Here is a 17,883-nt window from a genome sequence, read left to right on the forward strand (position 1 = left end):
GTTTGCGGTCCAGAAGCTTGACAGTGGCAGGTCTCTCAGTTGTTCCAAGTGCATAGTTACTGAAAAGTGGCTTGATGAACTTCGTAGTTATGAGACGCAAAAGCCTTCTGCGGTGAACGGTATCTGTGTTGCCACATCGCAGAAGTGGTAGCCCCACGAGGAGTTCGACACTCCTTTCTACGCAAACCTTGAGTGGTTTCGATAATGATTTTCTATGCGGGAGCACGCTCTCGACAAATTTCCTGAGGCATACTAGAAGTTTCACGAGTTCTTGGCTTGGATACATGAGGCCCCTGAGATCTTGATGTGCGATAAGGCCAAGGAGGGGAGTGTTTGCTTTGATTCCTTGCAGCATTGCAACGCGTTTGGCGCAGGGGATGTTTTCGCTTGCCGCTCTCACAATGAAGCCTCCGACCATCGCCACGCTGGCGACATATGGATTTGACGCACATGGCACGTCTGAGAGGCACTGTTCTTTTAGCCTAATCACCGCCGCGTCTAAAACCTTTTCTGCGGTACTCGTGGTCTTGGTGAGAGTCTGGCATACTGGCAGAAGCTGTGTCGACGAAAACGATTTCGAGCTTCTCACATTGCTTTGAGCGGAGGAGGCACCGATGCCGGTCTTGAGCATCTTTTCTATTCCGCACACTGCGCTTTGTACATCCAGGGCATCGTTGCAGCCGGAGCTACGCCGCAGAAATCCACACATAGCCTCTATGGGGTCACTTGAAAACTTGCGCGTAAGCACCAACTTAAATTCCTTGCGAGAAAGAAGGAACCGAATAGATTCCACGTTTGACATTGTTGTAAAGACGAGCGCATGGTGCGTTTCCTTGCTCAGGAAGTTTTCCGCGCGGCTTTTAGTTTTCATCTGGTCAATGTAAGAAAGGAACTCGCCCTCAAGCCAATGCAACCTTTGGTCATCAATTTCAGAAAACTGACGAGCATCTTCGTCATTGCGATGGATGTGCTGCTGAAGATTGCTCACATCCATGCATGTGAACCACTTGTGGAAGGCTTCCATAAACTGAACAGTCCGCCCCAGAGATGCAAATTCAAAATCGAAGCTGTGACCTGCCTGATCCCGGAGGTATTTGAGTGCTGCAGTTACTGCAGGAGACTGCACGACCGTCTTCACATTCATTTTTTCAATATTCGACGGGAAAACGTGCTTCCTTGTAAGGAACCTGATTGGCCGCACTGTTGATTGTCTCTGCATATTGTAGAGCATTTTGGTGTACTTTGATGAAATTTCCTTGTTTTCACCAAAATCCTTGGCCAGGAATCGAGACCTGATGTTCTTTATAACGTGACTGTCATCGAATGCGAAAAATATATCCATTGATCGATCTGCCGGATGCGGTGCCCGTGTTTTTGCTTCTCCGCCACTCAGAATTTCCATAGCAGTTACGTTGATTTTGTGGTTGTCGGTTACAACTCTGATGATGTCAAAACCAATGCTGGCTGTTTTGATGACGACGTGGCGAATGACCTCGGCGAGCTGGTCTCCAGTGCAACCTTTGGTGAAGAAATAACCAACGAGGATCTTATATCTTGCTTGCAGGCCACAAAGCAGAAAACACAGCAGTGAATTCGCCGGATGTTCACCTTTAGCTACAGGAGCAAGGTACTCGAGGTCAGGACCTAGGTCGACATCACCAATGAACGCGTCCCTTCGCTTGTGGTAGAGCAGCTTCTGTTTAATTCTCATCTCGTCAACAACGAGGCTACATACTTTTGACTGTGGTGTGACCAGATTCTCAAGCTCCGCTTCCAGGCGGGAGTGAACCAACTCGCTGAAACCAACTTCGTGGGATGTAGTACCGAAGTATTTTTGTAGCGTTGTTTTGCCAAGTAGCTTGAGAAGTTCTTCGCTCCTCAAGTATTCGTAGGCTTTTGTCGAGAGGTGTCGCATTACGATGCCATGCCTGATTGTTACTTCCGACCAGCGTGGTGTTTTCTTTTTATAATTTTTTACTTGGTCGAGGAGCAGCGCTGCTTTGCCGTCCCCTCCTCGGGGTCAGCCACAACTTCCAGAAATGCAGAGATGTAGCACTCTTCTTTCAATTTTTGAAGTTCTCCTTTGTAGGCGTCTACAGTTCTGCGCAGTTTATCATTTTCTGCTCGCAGTGCACGTTCTTTTCGTCGCCATCGCTTTCTTTCTACAAACACGCTTGACGTGTTTGAGCTCCATTTAGTTGGCGTCTTGAACGAGCGCAAAGCCTTTGTTGGTTGCCTTTTCTTCTTAGATGCAAAATTCATTGAATCTGTTAGAGCGCTTTGGTCTTCTGTTTGTGAGTCATTGTCCTCCCCAGCATCAGAAAACAATGGAGCGCATTTTTCAGAGCCAGATCGCAAGGCACCAATCGGAATAGTACAGCCAGGGCCCCGATTAGGCGCAGAGTCCTCGTTTAGTGTACCTTTACTGGCTGCCACGCCAAACAAAAAGTTGCTCATAGCGGGTCGTTCTTGGTTTCACTGGACAAGTTACAAACTGCAGCCGGGGACAGCTATTGGGCAAAATTCTGTGGCAGTTCCAGAAGGGTCCTCGTTGAAGTTTGTCTCAGCTGACTGTTCATCGTGTGGCTGCGAGCAAAGTACTTTGCTTTCAGAAGGCACCATGCAGCCAAGCGCGCCTGTGGGCGACGAATCTCGCTTTCGTTTTTCCGCTATGGCAAACCCGGCGCCTGGCTCTCGCGAAAAGCGCTCGCTAAACAAGCTGGGGACTGCTCCAGGCTTAAGTCGACGTCGCGTTTTGCAGCTTTCTTTGAAATCGCACTCCCGAAAATGCAAACTGCAAACTACCGAACAGTATGAAGTTAGTGTGGGCATCCAGTTCTCCCTAGGAATAGCCTCAAGCCATCTTTCACGCAAACTGCTGTCGACCGGTATTTCATGAAACGATACGCCGTGACGTCGGCATTCAGTGCTTGATTTACATTGCGGCACACAGCAATAAGGCATGACGACTGCAGTCTTTGTTCACATTTAGGAGGTCTTAAATTTATGGATTAATGACAGATGAAAGGCGCAGGAACTGCGAGCGTAAAGAGCCAGCATTCACCTAAACAAATCCTGTGACGAAGTACGTCTGTCACCTCGAAATACTTCACAAACAAACTGATGCAAAGCAACACGTCTGCTAACTCGAACTGTCGTCGTAATATTGGTAAAGCGCGTTTGAGAACTGTGTAAACCACTCTCGAAAAATTAAAAACATGTTTCATGGCATTTCTTAACACACATCGAGATTTCATTTCTTTATTGAAACATTCAAACAAAAAATTACCGACGATTACGTTACTTCCTAATGCGAAATTTGAGCGCAGCAAATAAGCTGTTTCACCTTTTCGATAGATTGAGGCAAAGAAATCGAGCAACACATGTATGCGCTATCACAGAATTTTTTTTTTATTTTTCACACGTATTCCTTTAACAAAGACTCCACTAACAGTTCTTGACAGTCATGAAGGAAGCTTTGTGGTCGGAGAAATAGACTGATATATGTTCGACTTGGTACACCAATGCTTGATTCTCAAAGACGAGATCTATACAAGTGCCTCGCGAGGTTGTCACAGCCGTGGGACGCGTTACGAGCGAGAGGAACGGGATGTTCTCCCGCATAAGTGTTAGGAAATTGCTGTTTGTCTTTATGTCAACATTAAAGTCCCCCACTACTAACATCGGTGTGGATCGATGGACGGTTAATGCGAGTTGCAGGAAGTGCACGACGTCTTTCGTGAGTGCGGTAGCGGACTCACGAAAGCGGTATCAGTCGGTCGCTGTTAGCGCTGGGGGGATGAAAGGGGGGCGGAGCTGGTTACGAGGCCGACGATAACGCCGACGACGACGCGAAACCCAGGAACGGACGCCAAAGAGCCATTTGTGTAGCCAGCCCTCCTCCACAGTCTCTCCTCCTCCCTTCCATCATCCTCCCTCGCCCGGAGAGCCGACAGCGCGCATGCGCGGCGGCGGAGCAGATTCGTCGGCGAGCTGGTTACGAGGCCGACGACAACGCCGACGACGACGCGAAACCCGGGAACCAGGCACGTACCCAGGGGGGGGGGGGGGGGGCCGGGGGGGCCCGGGCCCCCCCCCCGAAATCAAGTGGCATACCCCCCCCCCTCCCCACCCACGCCACCACTTCTCACACATTCCTAAAGCGCCGCCGGATCAATGTTGAGACTTGGCAGCTGTTCATCGGTCAGCATTATGCTGCCTTTTTCACTCCTTTTAGATGGCGGTAGTTATCGGCATCTCTTGTAATGTGAAGGACAGTTTTCTCATAGATTCCGCACCCGCGCGATTAACTCGAGATGCGTTCAGTTGTCACCATCTATTCAACCGTCACGCGCATAGCTGTTGCTTTTGTTAGTTCAACCTTCTTTGTTTAGGCTGATTCTGGGACCAGGAGAGGGATGCGGCTGTTACTCAGCTGGTCTGTACTCTCATGGAACGAGTTGCGGCCGGAGAAAACGCCAATTGCGTTTAACTTATCCCTTTGCTTCATTGTTTCCTTGAGTTACGGATCGCCGCGACGCTGGCAGATGCTTGGAACCATATACACGTGATATGGGTTAGATAAGGTGGGAAATAAAATAATGTAAAAGAGCGTCCATCATGGAACCCTGAAATAACCCTTGAACCCATAAGCAAGATGACTGTCGCCCGTTACGTCGTCTGTTTTTTACTAATTTTATAGCACTTTTCGTGCAAAATTGGCAACTGGAAACAAAAAAAAAACGCAAGGAGTTGAGAAATTAAGCGTTCTACTAAGGGAGAGAGCCAAGGCAACAATCAAACTGCAAGCAAAAGCTAATAATAAAAAAGTTAACCGTTGTTTATGACAATATTTATGGATCGACATCTTTTTATTTCAAAAGGAAGTAGGGAAAACGCCGCCGGAAGTGGAGAACAATTACTTGTTTTGAATGACGCTTCTACAGTTATCGGTCGAACCGCCTCACGCAGCCACTTCTCTGCTGTGCTTATGTGGGTGTTTTTCTAACCTTTCGCGGTGAGTGCAGTACGTCTAGGATCGCAGAGTCCTGCGCTCTACGCGGTTGTATGGGACTGGCGGCCACACAGCGTTACGCAATTCGCACAACTGTCAAAACTGATCAACAAGGCGAAAATAACTGATATTCGAAACTATAACATGAGAAAGACTGAAGAAGCCGTAAAAAATGAACGCAGCCTGAAATCAGTAAAAAAGAAACCTGGCATAGGACAGAGCATGATGTATGCACTAAAAGATGAGAAGGATAATATCATCAGCAATCCCGATGATATAGTAAAAGCAGCGGAAAAATTTTAAGCTGACCTGTATACAGTACCCAGAGGAGTCACGATAACTCACTTAGAAACAGTAGTGAACAGGATTCAGAAACTCTCCTATAACTAGCGATGAGGTCAGAAGGGCCCTGCAAGACATGAAACGATGAAGAGCAGGAGGACAAGGTGAAATAACAGTCGATTTAATCAAAGATGGAGGAGACATAATGCTTGGAAAACTGGCGGCTCTTTATACGAAGTGTCTATCGACTACAAGGGTTCTAGAAAACTGGAAGAATACAGACATTATACTAATCCACAAAACAGGAGACGTTAAAGAATTGAAAAATTATGGGACCATTAGCTTGCTCCCAGTATTATATAAAATATTTACCAAAATAATCTCCAATAGAATAAGGGCAACCCTGGATTTTGTCAACCAAGGGAACAGGCTGGCGTCAGGAAGAGATACTTTACAATGGATCACATCCATGTCATCAATCAGGTTATCGCGAAATCTGCAGAGTACAATAAGCCTCTCTATGTGGCTTATATAGATTACGAAAAGGCATTTGATTCAGTAGAGATACCAACAATCATAGAGGCACTACGTAATCAAGGAGTACAGAACGCTTACGTTAAAAGCTTGGAAAATATTGCTACATGCGTGTGGTATTTGTTTGTTTGAACGAGGCGCGTAGGCGCCATCACTCCAGAAAAGAGAAGGAAGAACGAACTGGGCTCGCGCTGTGAATCTAACCGGTCAGCGCTGCAACCGTTGTTGTAAATATATTCTGTAAATATCTTCTCGTCTTACCGACTCGTCCTTCGCGTAAGAATATCTACAGAGGTTCTGCAGCTACCTTAATTCTACACAAGAAAAGCAGGGAGATACCTATAGAGAAGGGTCAGACAGGAAGACACAATTTCTCCAAAGTTATTCACTTCGTGCTTAGAAGAATTCAAGCTATTAAACTGGAAAGGCTTAGGAGTAAAGATCGACGGCAGATATCTCAGCAACCTTTGGTTTGCCGATGACATTGTTGTATTCAACAACAATGCAGACGAGTTACGACAAATGATTGGAGACCTTAACAGAGAGAGTGTAAGAGTGGGGTTGAATATTAATATGCAGAAGATGAAGATAATGATAAATAGCCGGGCAAAGAAACAAGAGATCAGGATCGCCAGCCGGCCACTAGAGACTGTGAAGGAGTACGTTTACCTAGGTGAATTAATCACAGGGAACCCTGATCATGAGAAGGAAATTCACAGAAGAATAAAAATAGGTTGGATCGCATACGGCAGACATTGTCACTGACTGGAAGCTTACCTGACTTACCTGACTTACCTTACCTGACTGGAAGCTTACCATTATTATTGAAAAGTAAGGTGTGCAATCAGTGCATTTTGCCAGTGCTGACATATGGGGCAGAGACTTGAGAGCAAGTTAAGGACCGCGCAAAGAGCGATCGAACGAAGATTGCTAGCCATAACGTTAAGAGAGAGAAAGAGCGGTTTGGATCAGAGAGCGAACGGGTATAGACGATATTCTAATTGACATCAAGAAGAAAAAATGTAACTGGGCAGGTCATGTAATGCGCTAGTTAGATAACCGTTGGACCACGAAGGGAAACGCAATCGAGGACGACAAAACACTAGGTGGAGCGATGAAATTAGGAAATTCGTGGGCGCTAGATGGAATCGGTTGGCGCAGGACACGGGTAATTGGGGATCGCAGGGAGAGGCCTTTGTCCTGCAGTGGACAAAAACAGGCTGAAGATGATGATGATGATGATTGTGGAGGTGGTGGGCCCCCCCCCCGAAAAAAAATCCTGGGTACGTGCCTGCCACGAACGGACGCCAAAGAGCCATTTGTGTAGCCAGCCCTCCTCCACAGTCTCTCCTCCTCCCTTCCATCATCCTCCCTCGCCCGGAGAGCCGACAGCGCGCATGCGCGGCGGCGGAGCAGCAGATTCGTCGGCGAGCTGGTTACGAGGCCGACGACAACGCCGACAACGCCGACGACGACGACGACGCGAAACCCAGGAACGGACGCCAAAGAGCTGCGCTCTAAAAATGTAGCATAGCCTGTCGTCTGCGCGGCTCCGCGCAACGCGTTTCCCGCAGCCGACGTCGTCTGCTCCGCAACCGTGCCGCCGCGCGCCGCGCCTGCGGCCTCCGAGATGGCAACAGACGCCATAGTAATCTCAGAGGCTGCAGCACGTGATCTAGGTTGCAGACGTCCGACTCAAGCCGCGCTCGTTGCCTTTTCGCGGAGGAAAGAAAAGGGAGAGGGCCAGGAACCGAGTTTACGGACAACGCGGCTGGCATCTAGTAAAGGAGGCATTGGACAAGGTTGTACGGTATTTTTTAATGCACTTGACATTTTGAAAAAATGCAGCTGATTGAGCCAGCGCTCCTGGAAGTGCTTGTATTGTACTATAGAAACATGTGCTGCAGCGAAGCTGTCTATGGCTAGGATGTGGAAAAAAATGTGTCCCCCCCCACCTCGGGATGTCGAAAAAAATTACCGACGATTACGTTACTTCCTAATGCGAAATTTGAGCGCAGCAAATAAGCTGTTTCACCTTTTCGATAGATTGAGGCAAAGAAATCGAGCAACACATGTATGCGCTATCACAGAATTTTTTTTATATTTTTCACACGTATTCCTTTAACAAAGACTCCACTAACAGTTCTTGACAGTCATGAAGGAAGCTTTGTGGTCGGAGAAATAGGCTGATATATGTTCGACTTGGTACACCAATGCTTGATTCTCAAAGACGAGATCTATACAAGTGCCTCGCGAGGTTGTCACAGCCGTGGGACGCGTTACGAGCGAGAGTAACGGGATGTTCTCCCGCATTCTCCCACAACCCGAGACTCGCAGGAAGAGGGGGGAGGGGGGCGGCGTGTACACCCAGCGGCAAACGATGGGGGCAGAAGCGCGCGCAGCAAGCGGACAACACGATAAAGGGAGGAGGGAAGAGATAGCAGCGACTGACTGATGCCGCTGACGCCGATAGTGAGTCAACCCCTATCCGCCACACAAGAACAGGGGGGGGGGGGAGCCTTTCATCCTCTTTCTGCATGGCGGCGACGGTGTTCTATGCAGTCACGTTATCTTGAATCTCTAGCGGCATCCAGCGGTATCAGTCGGTCGCTGCTAGCGCTGGGGGGATGAAAGGGGGGCGGAGCTGGTTACGAGGCCGACGACGACGACGACGCGAAACCCAGGAACGGACGCCAAAGAGCTGTGCTCTAAAACAAACCATCATATGGGCCGATCCTGGTGATAGTGCAGAAAGGGTCCATGCTCACTGGCACATACCCCTGTGGGTTCTATGCATGTGGAAGCATTAGTGTATATGTGCTAGGTGAAACAAAGTAATTAAAAAATAACTAAAATAAGAAGCAAGAAGGAGAAATAGTAACTAAAATTGAAGAAAATGAAAATACAAAAATATAAAAATAATAAAGAACACGAAACAAACAACGAAGTTATGTTGACCAAAACAATGCGGCGGAGCAATAAGCGCTGTTGCCCAAACGCTAGTCTATGAAGAGGCGTGCCGAAACATCAGTGTATATGTGTAAAGTAAAAAGAAAAAGTGAAAAATAATAAAAGGAGGTGTGTACAGGCGGCGTTCGCCTGGCATACCTGGCCAGCAATTTTTCCGACTGAGCGTCTCTTTCTGCCCCCAAATATGTGACCATGGGCCGTATAACGGAAAACTATTCCAATATGTTTTTATTCCAATCTCCTGAGTCAAATTTGCGTAACCGCCGACGCAAGCATCTGGCGGTCAGCCGCAGGGTTGTCTGAACAAACCAATCAAATGCTCCCCTCTTTCATAGGAGGTCAAGTTGTTTGCTTGAAAAACGAATAACATTGTCTGCACTGAGCGGCCTGTATGATCTAATTGGCTCACAAGAGACGAGGAGCATGCTCAAGTGGAAAGGGATTCAATGGGGCCGAGCCACAGCACTGAATATCGATAACCGGATGAAGAGGGTGGGGCAGGCGTCTGTGATTCGTCCGCTTTCTCTTACTTAGATTACGGTGGCTCGTCGAAAATCACGGTGGCATGCAACGGAAGCTTAAGAATGACGCTAGAACGGATCATCAGCAAAGAACAGTTGGCATAACGAGGTCTTAAACGTGCCGAAAGTTCTCGAAAACGTTACACGGCCACGCAAAAAGTTTTCTTACACGCAAATAAGATCACACTCTCCTGCAGGGGCGACTAGCCAGTGCCGGAGCGATCGGCAGCAGCCATCTTTTATTCCTTTCAGAACGGGGCAGCGTGCGGCTATTCAGAAGAAACTTCAGTTTGTTCGGCATATTAATGCATTTTTAACGCATACGCGTCACTTTGATGCGGTAAGTTTTTGCGGTTTTGTGACATCGCGTGAGAGGCAAGTGAAGTGGGTGCAGGCCGAAAACTTTTTACCAATAGCCCAGGGTTAATGGCAAAAAGCGTCGGATCAGAAATAACTATTTTTTTTGTTCAGTCAAATTGTGCATAATCAGTGTATACACGTCATATCAGATGGGGAGCTATTGCGGTTTTCGTGACGTCGCGTCACAGACAGGTGAAGCAAGGGGGGGTCCAAAAAAGTTTTTGACCAATCGCAGTGGCCTGATTGCAGAATTGGAATAGAAAAGTTTGGAATAGTTTTACATTATAGCACCCCATGTTTCCACGAGTCCTGTCTCTCGCAGAAATGAGCAAAGAATTCGTGACACTTCCACTATCATTCTTTTGACTGCAGCGCGGTGAACGGTGGATAGCGGTTGCGCTTTTCGGCGTTGTAGTAGAATTCCGGAAGGGTATGCTGTCGAATGAGCAGTGTGCAGTGATTTGCCGCAAGAATATAGCCTCAACTATATATGCATGATGTGCAATTGGGCTATAATTTGACCACACTACTTCCGTTCCTTGTCGTTCTATCCGAGCGTTGCTTCTTCCTCGCTTTCATACGACGCCGTAAGTTAAATGCGCTGCTACTTTGGTTGTACTCTTATTCCAGCTAAGAACTTTCTGACTAAAAAATTGCGTACGAACAGCGCAGCTTAGCGAATTCCACCCCATATCTTTATGATTCCTATTCAGTCGTCTCAACATTATATGCGTCCATATATTTTATATGATTTATTTGGCCAATGAGAGATAGCCCGATGTTCTCTGCGGCATGTTCTCCGCGTGATCCGCAAAAAAAAGTTTTTTTCTTCTAAAAGCAGCTTTCTTAAATAGAGATTGTGCAATTTCCTTTTTGCATGGTATCAATGGCCTACTTTATTGTCCTATATATTTACCCTAGGTTTACGGCGGCAGTGCTGTCCTAAAGAACGTGAGCATGACGATCTACAAGTCCCAAGTGACCATACTTTTAGGACACAACGGAGCGGGAAAAACAACACTCATGAGCATCCTTACAGGTAACACTTGTTTTGTGGACGCCAAGTTCTCTATGCACCCGCAGATAATTTTCAGCAGACACAGAGAAATAACGACGGCCTTAAATTCTTGCAGGTGTGCGTGCCTCAATATGAATCCTTGACCGATATGTTTAAAAAAACGCTTGGTATGATTCCGTGTGCTTGGGTGCAGTGAAATCATTGTTGATTTTGTTCCTTAAACTGAGACACCCTCTGTATTATAATCGACATCGGTTTTATTTCTTGTAGTAATGTACCCGTCATGGTGGAGCTGTGGCTATATGCCGGGCTGCTGCTAAGCACGAGGTCTCGGGTTCAATTCTCAGCCGGCGACGGCTTCATTTCACTGAGGGTTAAATGCAAAAAAGGCTCATGTACTTAAAAAAAAGTGCGCGTTTAAGAACCATTGACGGTCATAGCTATTTTAGAGCCGTATATAGCACGGTGTTTCACAAATGACCAGTTGATTGATTTCTGACATTTTGGGCAACCAATCAACGCTGCTCCTAATTAGTCAAAACAATAAACAATAGCAATCATCCCTCACTTGACGTCATGTTTACACACAAGTGAGGGGTTGAAGTTCTCGAGGGAGCGTTCGAGAAAAGTAGGAATAATTTCTGTAGGACCTTTATAACGTGCCATATGACAAAGCTGCGCATTAAGTACATTTCAAAAAGCGCATTTACGCGAAAGCCTTGAATTGAGTGCCAATAAAGTGGCCTCCCACTAAGGGCGACATCTTCGTCGGTTTGGTGACGCAAACAAAAGCGGTCTGTGCCGCAACAACGCTGAGCGGACGCAATTTAGTCAGTAATACTGGAAAAGCTTTATTTTGGAATTGACCTATTAGGACGAACATTGAAATTTCCAGTTTTCCAACGTGACTTTCGTTTGAAAGAACTAACTGACTTGTAAAGCCATTGTGTCACTGGGCTTTCTTCATGTCGTAACACGATAACAGATGGCCTGCCGTTTTGTTTACGGCGCACAGGTCGACAAGGTAAACAGGTAAATGTTTAACAGTCTCCTGATAATGCTGCGTTCAGCATCTTTTTCATATTATAGTAAGAGACCAGCGTTTGAGTGCTTGACCAAACGCGAATCACAGATCATAATTACACATTCTCAGTAACGTTTTTTTAAGTATCACGAGGTGATTAATTTAACGCGTTAGAAGAGCTTCGATAAACTAGCGTAATATCTTCTCTTTGCATTATGATATTATTGGTTGCTTGGGAGCACGTATTGTATTTCTTTTTCTATCACCATTTCCTGTGGCGTGCCTCAAGGAAACCTTTTGGGACTAATGCTCTTCAATATCTACATAAATGATATTCTTAAGATAAATATTAATTCTTCATTTGTGCTGTACACGCACGACCCCAATCTATATTGTTTCTGGACAAAACAAAACTGAAATTGTTGCAACAGCCCTGAGCGTACTTGAAATGTGCTGCGATTATCAAATGCTAATGGCCTCCGAATAAATGTGAAAAAACAAAAGCCATCTTTTTGAGATCCAGAAGCACGGAGGTTATGGTAAACCATCGTTACAGCTTGAAGGAACCCCGTTAAAATAGCGGACACACAGAAAATTCTGGGTGTAACTTTCTTGGCTGACACGACACGGACGCGTCATATTTAATCTTTGACAAAATCATTATCACGTGCTGCTGGTGTTCTGTCACATTGTAGACACTTTCTTCCAGAACAAGCCAAGCTCCAGATTTACCACGCGCTGTTTTCTACCCATGTAAAATATTGCCTATTAGTCTGTGCGACCCCAACTGCACGTAACGTAAATACAATTTATCTATTTCCAAAGAAAGGTGTTCGGTATATTGCGAACGTTCAGCGCAACAATAGTACGGATAGAATCTTATATTATATCTCGTTATAAAATAATTAGTATGAATTATAGGGTCCATTTTCTTTATTATATAGCTACTTCCTGGAAAATGATCAACTTTGGTGGTTTATTAAGTGTTTATCTTACATGGGCATACAACATAGTGACTCATGTTCCCGCGGCGCTAACAGGCGGCTTCTTTCTTGTGAGCGCAAGACCTATTTTTTTTTCGCAATCAATGAAATTTACACTGTCATCTTTGCTCAATAAATATTTATTTATTTTATTTATAGAATACTGTCGATCCCCCATGGGGATTTTGCCAGGGGTGAGCAACAAGTCACATCAATGAACAATACTAAAACATTCATTAGATGAGTACATTATTATAGGAGACTATTCAAGAATAGCAGTAGTAAATTCATACATAAGAATACACACAACGAAACCAATGTACATCAACCATCAGGAAAATAAGAAAAAAAAATTCAGGGTAGAAGGCATCATTAAAATGCAATATGCACAGAACAAAAAGTGTAGGCAAGTGTTTTCCTATCACAAACTGAATCGGAATGGATTGCATCGCGAAATCAATGTAGTTACTTATATTGATAACTTTTAGGCTCATGCAGCATGCTCAATTAAATCCATAAACTTTGCTAGTGTTGGCTACTGTTTTGTGACTACATCCAGTGCATTCCATTCACGAATTCAGCGTGGGAAGAAAGAATAACGAAACGTATTATTAATAAACGGATATTCTACCCGTTCCCATGCGTGCCGTCTTCTGGTCGGTCTGGTATCACGAAATTTAATGTGAGTCGGGGTTTATACGGAATGATCTATGCAATAGTTGGTATACAAATTTGAGCCGAAAAAGCTTTGCGTGACTTTTAAGGGTAGCTAGACCAGCACGCTGTAACAGAGTAGTAGGCGAATCAAGGCGTCCGTATCTGTTAAAGATAAAACGCACCGCTTTCCGCTGCACCCTTTCCAAAATGGCGATATCGTTCGCAGTGTGAGGGAACCAGACAATAGTGGCGTATTCTAAGACTGGGTGGACAAAAGTGACGTATGCAAGAAGCTTTGCTTCATGTGTAGAATATGACAAGGCCCGTTTAATGAAGAACAGTTTGTTTAATGCTTTATTTGACACTTGACGCACGTGCTCTGTCCAGCTGAGATCAGACAATATTATGAGACCTAGCTATTTATACTAGTTTACACTTCGAAGTGGCACATCGATAATGTGTTATGGAAAATCAAGCTTAGACGCTTTATTTGTAATGAACATGAATACGGTTTTATCAATGTTTAGTGTCATTTGCCAATCTACGCACCATTCAGCTATTTTGTTGAAGGCATTATTTAATTTCACCTGGTCATCGCGGTGTTGTACTTCAATATAGAGCATGCAGTCATCAGCAAAGAGCCTGAGTTTCACGTCAGCATAGTTAGTTATGTCATTTATAAATATTAAAAACTAAACTGGAGCTAATACAGATCCCTGGGGAACGCCTGATAACACTGGAGCAAGGTCGGAGGAGTGAGGGCCGTACTGTACAAATTGGTTGCGGCAAGTTAGGTAATTAGTAATCTATTGTTAAATTGGGCCATCATCTAATATGTAATTAAGTTTAGGGAGTAGTTTAGTGTGCGAGACGAGGTCAAAAGCCTTCGAGAAGTCGAGAATATTGACGTCAAATTGAATGTGCTCGTTAGTGCCAAGGGCCAGGTCATGCAGTGTTTCGACAAGCTGTGTAACAGTGGATAATCCATATCTAAAGCCATGCTGATTCATGTGGAGGATATTGTTCGAATCAATAAAACCTATTAAATGTTTTAATACAATGTGCTCTAGAATTTTGCTGCAAGTGCAAGTGATAGAAATAGGCCGGTAATTAGAAGAAAAAGCTGCATGGCCCGATTTGAGTACGGGAGTAATTTTTGCGATTTTCCATTCAGTAGGAAGGCAATAGTCTTTCAAAGCTTTGGAATATATGAGATGTAGATATTTGCTGACTGGCTCCGCATACCGTTTCAAAAGCTGTTGGGAATTGCGTCTGGACAGCTACTTTTCTTTTCATCGATGCCTAATAGGAGTGAAAGAATACCTGCCTCCGATATAGTAGGCGTGCCTAGCAATCGATTATGCCGATTGTAAAAAGAAGGATTCATTTTCGCAATATCATTATCAGCTGTGAAAACAGAGCAAAAATAGTCGTTAAAATCATGAGCTATAGCCTGATCTAGCGCATCTGGTGAAGCTGGATTAGTCGGCTTTCCATTCATATACTGCCAGAATTTGTGAGGCGTGTTCTTAATAAACTCGTGCAATGTAGACGCACAGAATTTCTGTTTAGCGTTACGCACTTGTTCCTTAAGTAATCTAGTAAGGGAGTTTACTTGAGGACGGTAGCCTGCAACATTCCGTTGCTTGCTAGTTTTTCGCAACCTCTTGATTTTACGTTTAGTATGAATTATTTCACGCGTGATCCACGGATTGCGTTTGTGAGTTGATTTGTACACAGTTGGGACGAAATGACGCATACAATGCATGGCATGAAACTTGAATTTTAACCAAACCGCATCATTATTATAACGTTCATCTGTACAAAAATCATGAAATTCAGGGTACTCATGTGCAAGGTACGTCATTATAGCGTCATCATTGGCTTTGTTAAAGGCGGGTATTTGCTTTAATTGGCCACGTAATGTAGGTGGGCTAGTGAATGGCAATGAGCATAAGACCATTTTGTGGTCGGATAGTCTATCAAGTATGTCTACTCGCGACTCATTTAAAGGTAGACTGTTACTGACAAATACAAGGTCCAAGATGGAAGATGACGTTCCCTGTACACGAGTTGGGGCGGCAACAAGCTGATCAAGGTTAAAGCCAAGCATAATGTCCAGTAGTATGCTTTGAGCTTCTGTTTCAGGGACAAGGGAACACCACTGAATCTCGGGAAGGTTAAAATCACCAACAACTACAATCGAGCCCCCGTGCATGTGCGATAGCATATATTCAAGTAAAGATTCAAGGCACACGCTTTTAGCATTCGGGGATCTGTAGAACACGCCCACTTTAGCGATCGTGTCTTGAAGATGCACGTTGCACCACAGAGCTTCAGTATCTTTTACGTCGGGCATAGTAGAAAAGTGTATCCCTTCCTTAAACATCGCGACACCCCCACCACGTGATTCCCTGTCTTTGCGCACTATCGCATATCCTGGGGGTACAACTTCCGATAGGGAAGTTGTACCCCCAGGATTGTACCCGCATGAGCAGGTAGCCATTGGCTTTTTTACGTTTGCCAAAAAAAAACTAATGCGTGATTTTAAATGCGTAAGTATTTCTATGGCTACCTAATGAGAAAACTCTCCGTCCGTCCTTCATTCGCGTAAGACCATAGTTTTCAATATAGAGCCAGCCCGCTCTGGAAGAAGACGACGATCGCGCGAGCAGTGGCACGAACGCGGCTCTGCGACCACGTGACGTGTACAATCGGGCAGGCACCAGAACTGTGGAGCAACCGTAGCTTGGGATTGGAACGTCATCAGCGCATCTGGCGCCGCCAACGGCAGTATAATTTTCTTGCCTCATCTGTTCACGTTGCGCCGCCTTCATGCAGCACCTCGTGTCGCCGCAGCGCTGTCGCATTGCCGAAATGGCGCCAAGACAACAGCAGCCGCTTAGTGAAGAAGAACGGAAACGCAGCAATGCAGAATTCTCAGCGTGAATACAGATTACGCCAGGAACAAATGAACCACGCTGCGCGGAGAGGGCAACTGCAGGAAGACGCTGCCGAACGCAACAAACAAGAGGAACGGCACCGTGCCAACGCCGACCGATAACCACGTTCCAGGAAAAGCTGCATACGTTTCCTTCATGGCCCTACTCCTCCCTCGTAATTTCACCCCACACCCACATACGCTGCGGGCTTTCTATAGCACGAGTGAACATTGCTTCTACTCGCCTCTTCTATGTCGGCTCGTGCAGGTCTTACTTAACGGTTCGGTCTTTAAACATCGCTTCTCCGTTTCGCAATTCTTCAATGGTCGTTCCTCGTAATTAAACCAAACACACCAGCGCGCGACCACTAAACACCACACCGTTACTGCCAAATGCTTACGCATCATTCACATAGCTCCCTGAGGAGATTCTAGGTGCAATTTTATTGCGATAGCAATTTTATGGGCACTCCAGGCGCTTTTCTGCCGTCGGCGTCACTGTAGGCGCCGCCATCGCTGGGAGGTTCCGTGTGAGCGAGAGCGTCTGAGGGTGAGCAGGCGAACGCGGTTCAACCTCGCATGAGAGAGTGAGGAACGCGGCCCGGATGCGTCTGTCGCCTGTCGCGCGCAAGGCAGGGTAGTCAGGCGAGGGAGGAGGGGCGTTCTTCTTCGGCGGCTGCTAGGGCGCCTCGATTGCCTCCTCACCTGTCACTCCGTACAGAGTGGAGACAAACACTGCATCTACTACGGCGTTGGCCACGCGAATCGCGGACGTCGTAGTAGACGCCTTTGGCGGACGCAATAGGTATGTGTTGCCAACGCTCGTGCCTTGAAAGCGATCTGCGACGTGGCTTTACAGCGGCTTGTTACCACTTTTTAAAGCGAAAGCTTTACTGGCCGTGAATTTGCTATTTCGCCGGGGCGGTGCTCCGAGCGGGCACATGACGTCACAACGCGCGCCTCGCCGCGGATATTTCTCTCTCTCGCTCCCTAGACACTACTGCGCATGCGCCACTATTAGCACCGAGCCACAGGTGTTTCGCCGCCGCGCAGCGCCGCGCCTTTCCGCTTTAGCCGCTTGGTATGGCGTCAGACCGCGTTCCTCGTCGTTGCGCTCGCCTCCGCTCGCTTCGCCAGCTGCGTGGCATGCCTGATAACATGTCGGAGGATTGGAAAGGAGAGCTCGCGTGCGCCGCAATCATAGTTGAGGCAGCAGTACGGACGGCAACAATTCTGATAAGCACGAGGAGGCCTAGAATCGACATCGGAACGAGATGAGGAAACGAATCGCCCAGGAAACACGAACAGCGCGGAACGACTGCCTGAACGCTACAACATAGCTAGACAACCAGACTAACCTGGACTTGCAATAAAGATTAACCAAGGCTAATCATGCTATGCCTTAGCTTTGGCTACATATATCCTGGCATAGCTGAGCTAAGCCACTGCCAATGTTTTGCCTGAGGGACCCCCCTTCTGTCGTTGTAAACAACGATTTGGTCGGTCGTTCGATTGAGTTATGCTCGCCGGCACATTACCAATAACGCTGTTCTGATGCCCCTCTTTTTTTCTTTTTTTC

At 46.2% G+C, this 17,883-nt stretch overlaps 1 protein-coding gene across 3 annotated transcripts in view; it reads left to right on the forward strand.

Annotated features, from left to right (window-relative positions):
• Window positions 1–17,883, forward strand: part of LOC135900215 (phospholipid-transporting ATPase ABCA3-like) — a 661,060-nt gene that overhangs the window by 278,274 nt on the left and 364,903 nt on the right. For all 3 annotated transcript variants that reach the window (XM_070536864.1, XM_070536866.1, XM_070536865.1), the window contains exon 10: window positions 10,603–10,720. In XM_070536864.1, coding sequence (XP_070392965.1) covers window positions 10,603–10,720 — 118 coding nt within the window. The remainder of the gene's footprint in view (window positions 1–10,602; window positions 10,721–17,883) is intronic.

This window comes from Dermacentor albipictus, chromosome 4, assembly GCF_038994185.2.
Source record: "Dermacentor albipictus isolate Rhodes 1998 colony chromosome 4, USDA_Dalb.pri_finalv2, whole genome shotgun sequence".
Lineage (NCBI taxonomy): Eukaryota > Metazoa > Arthropoda > Arachnida > Ixodida > Ixodidae > Dermacentor > Dermacentor albipictus.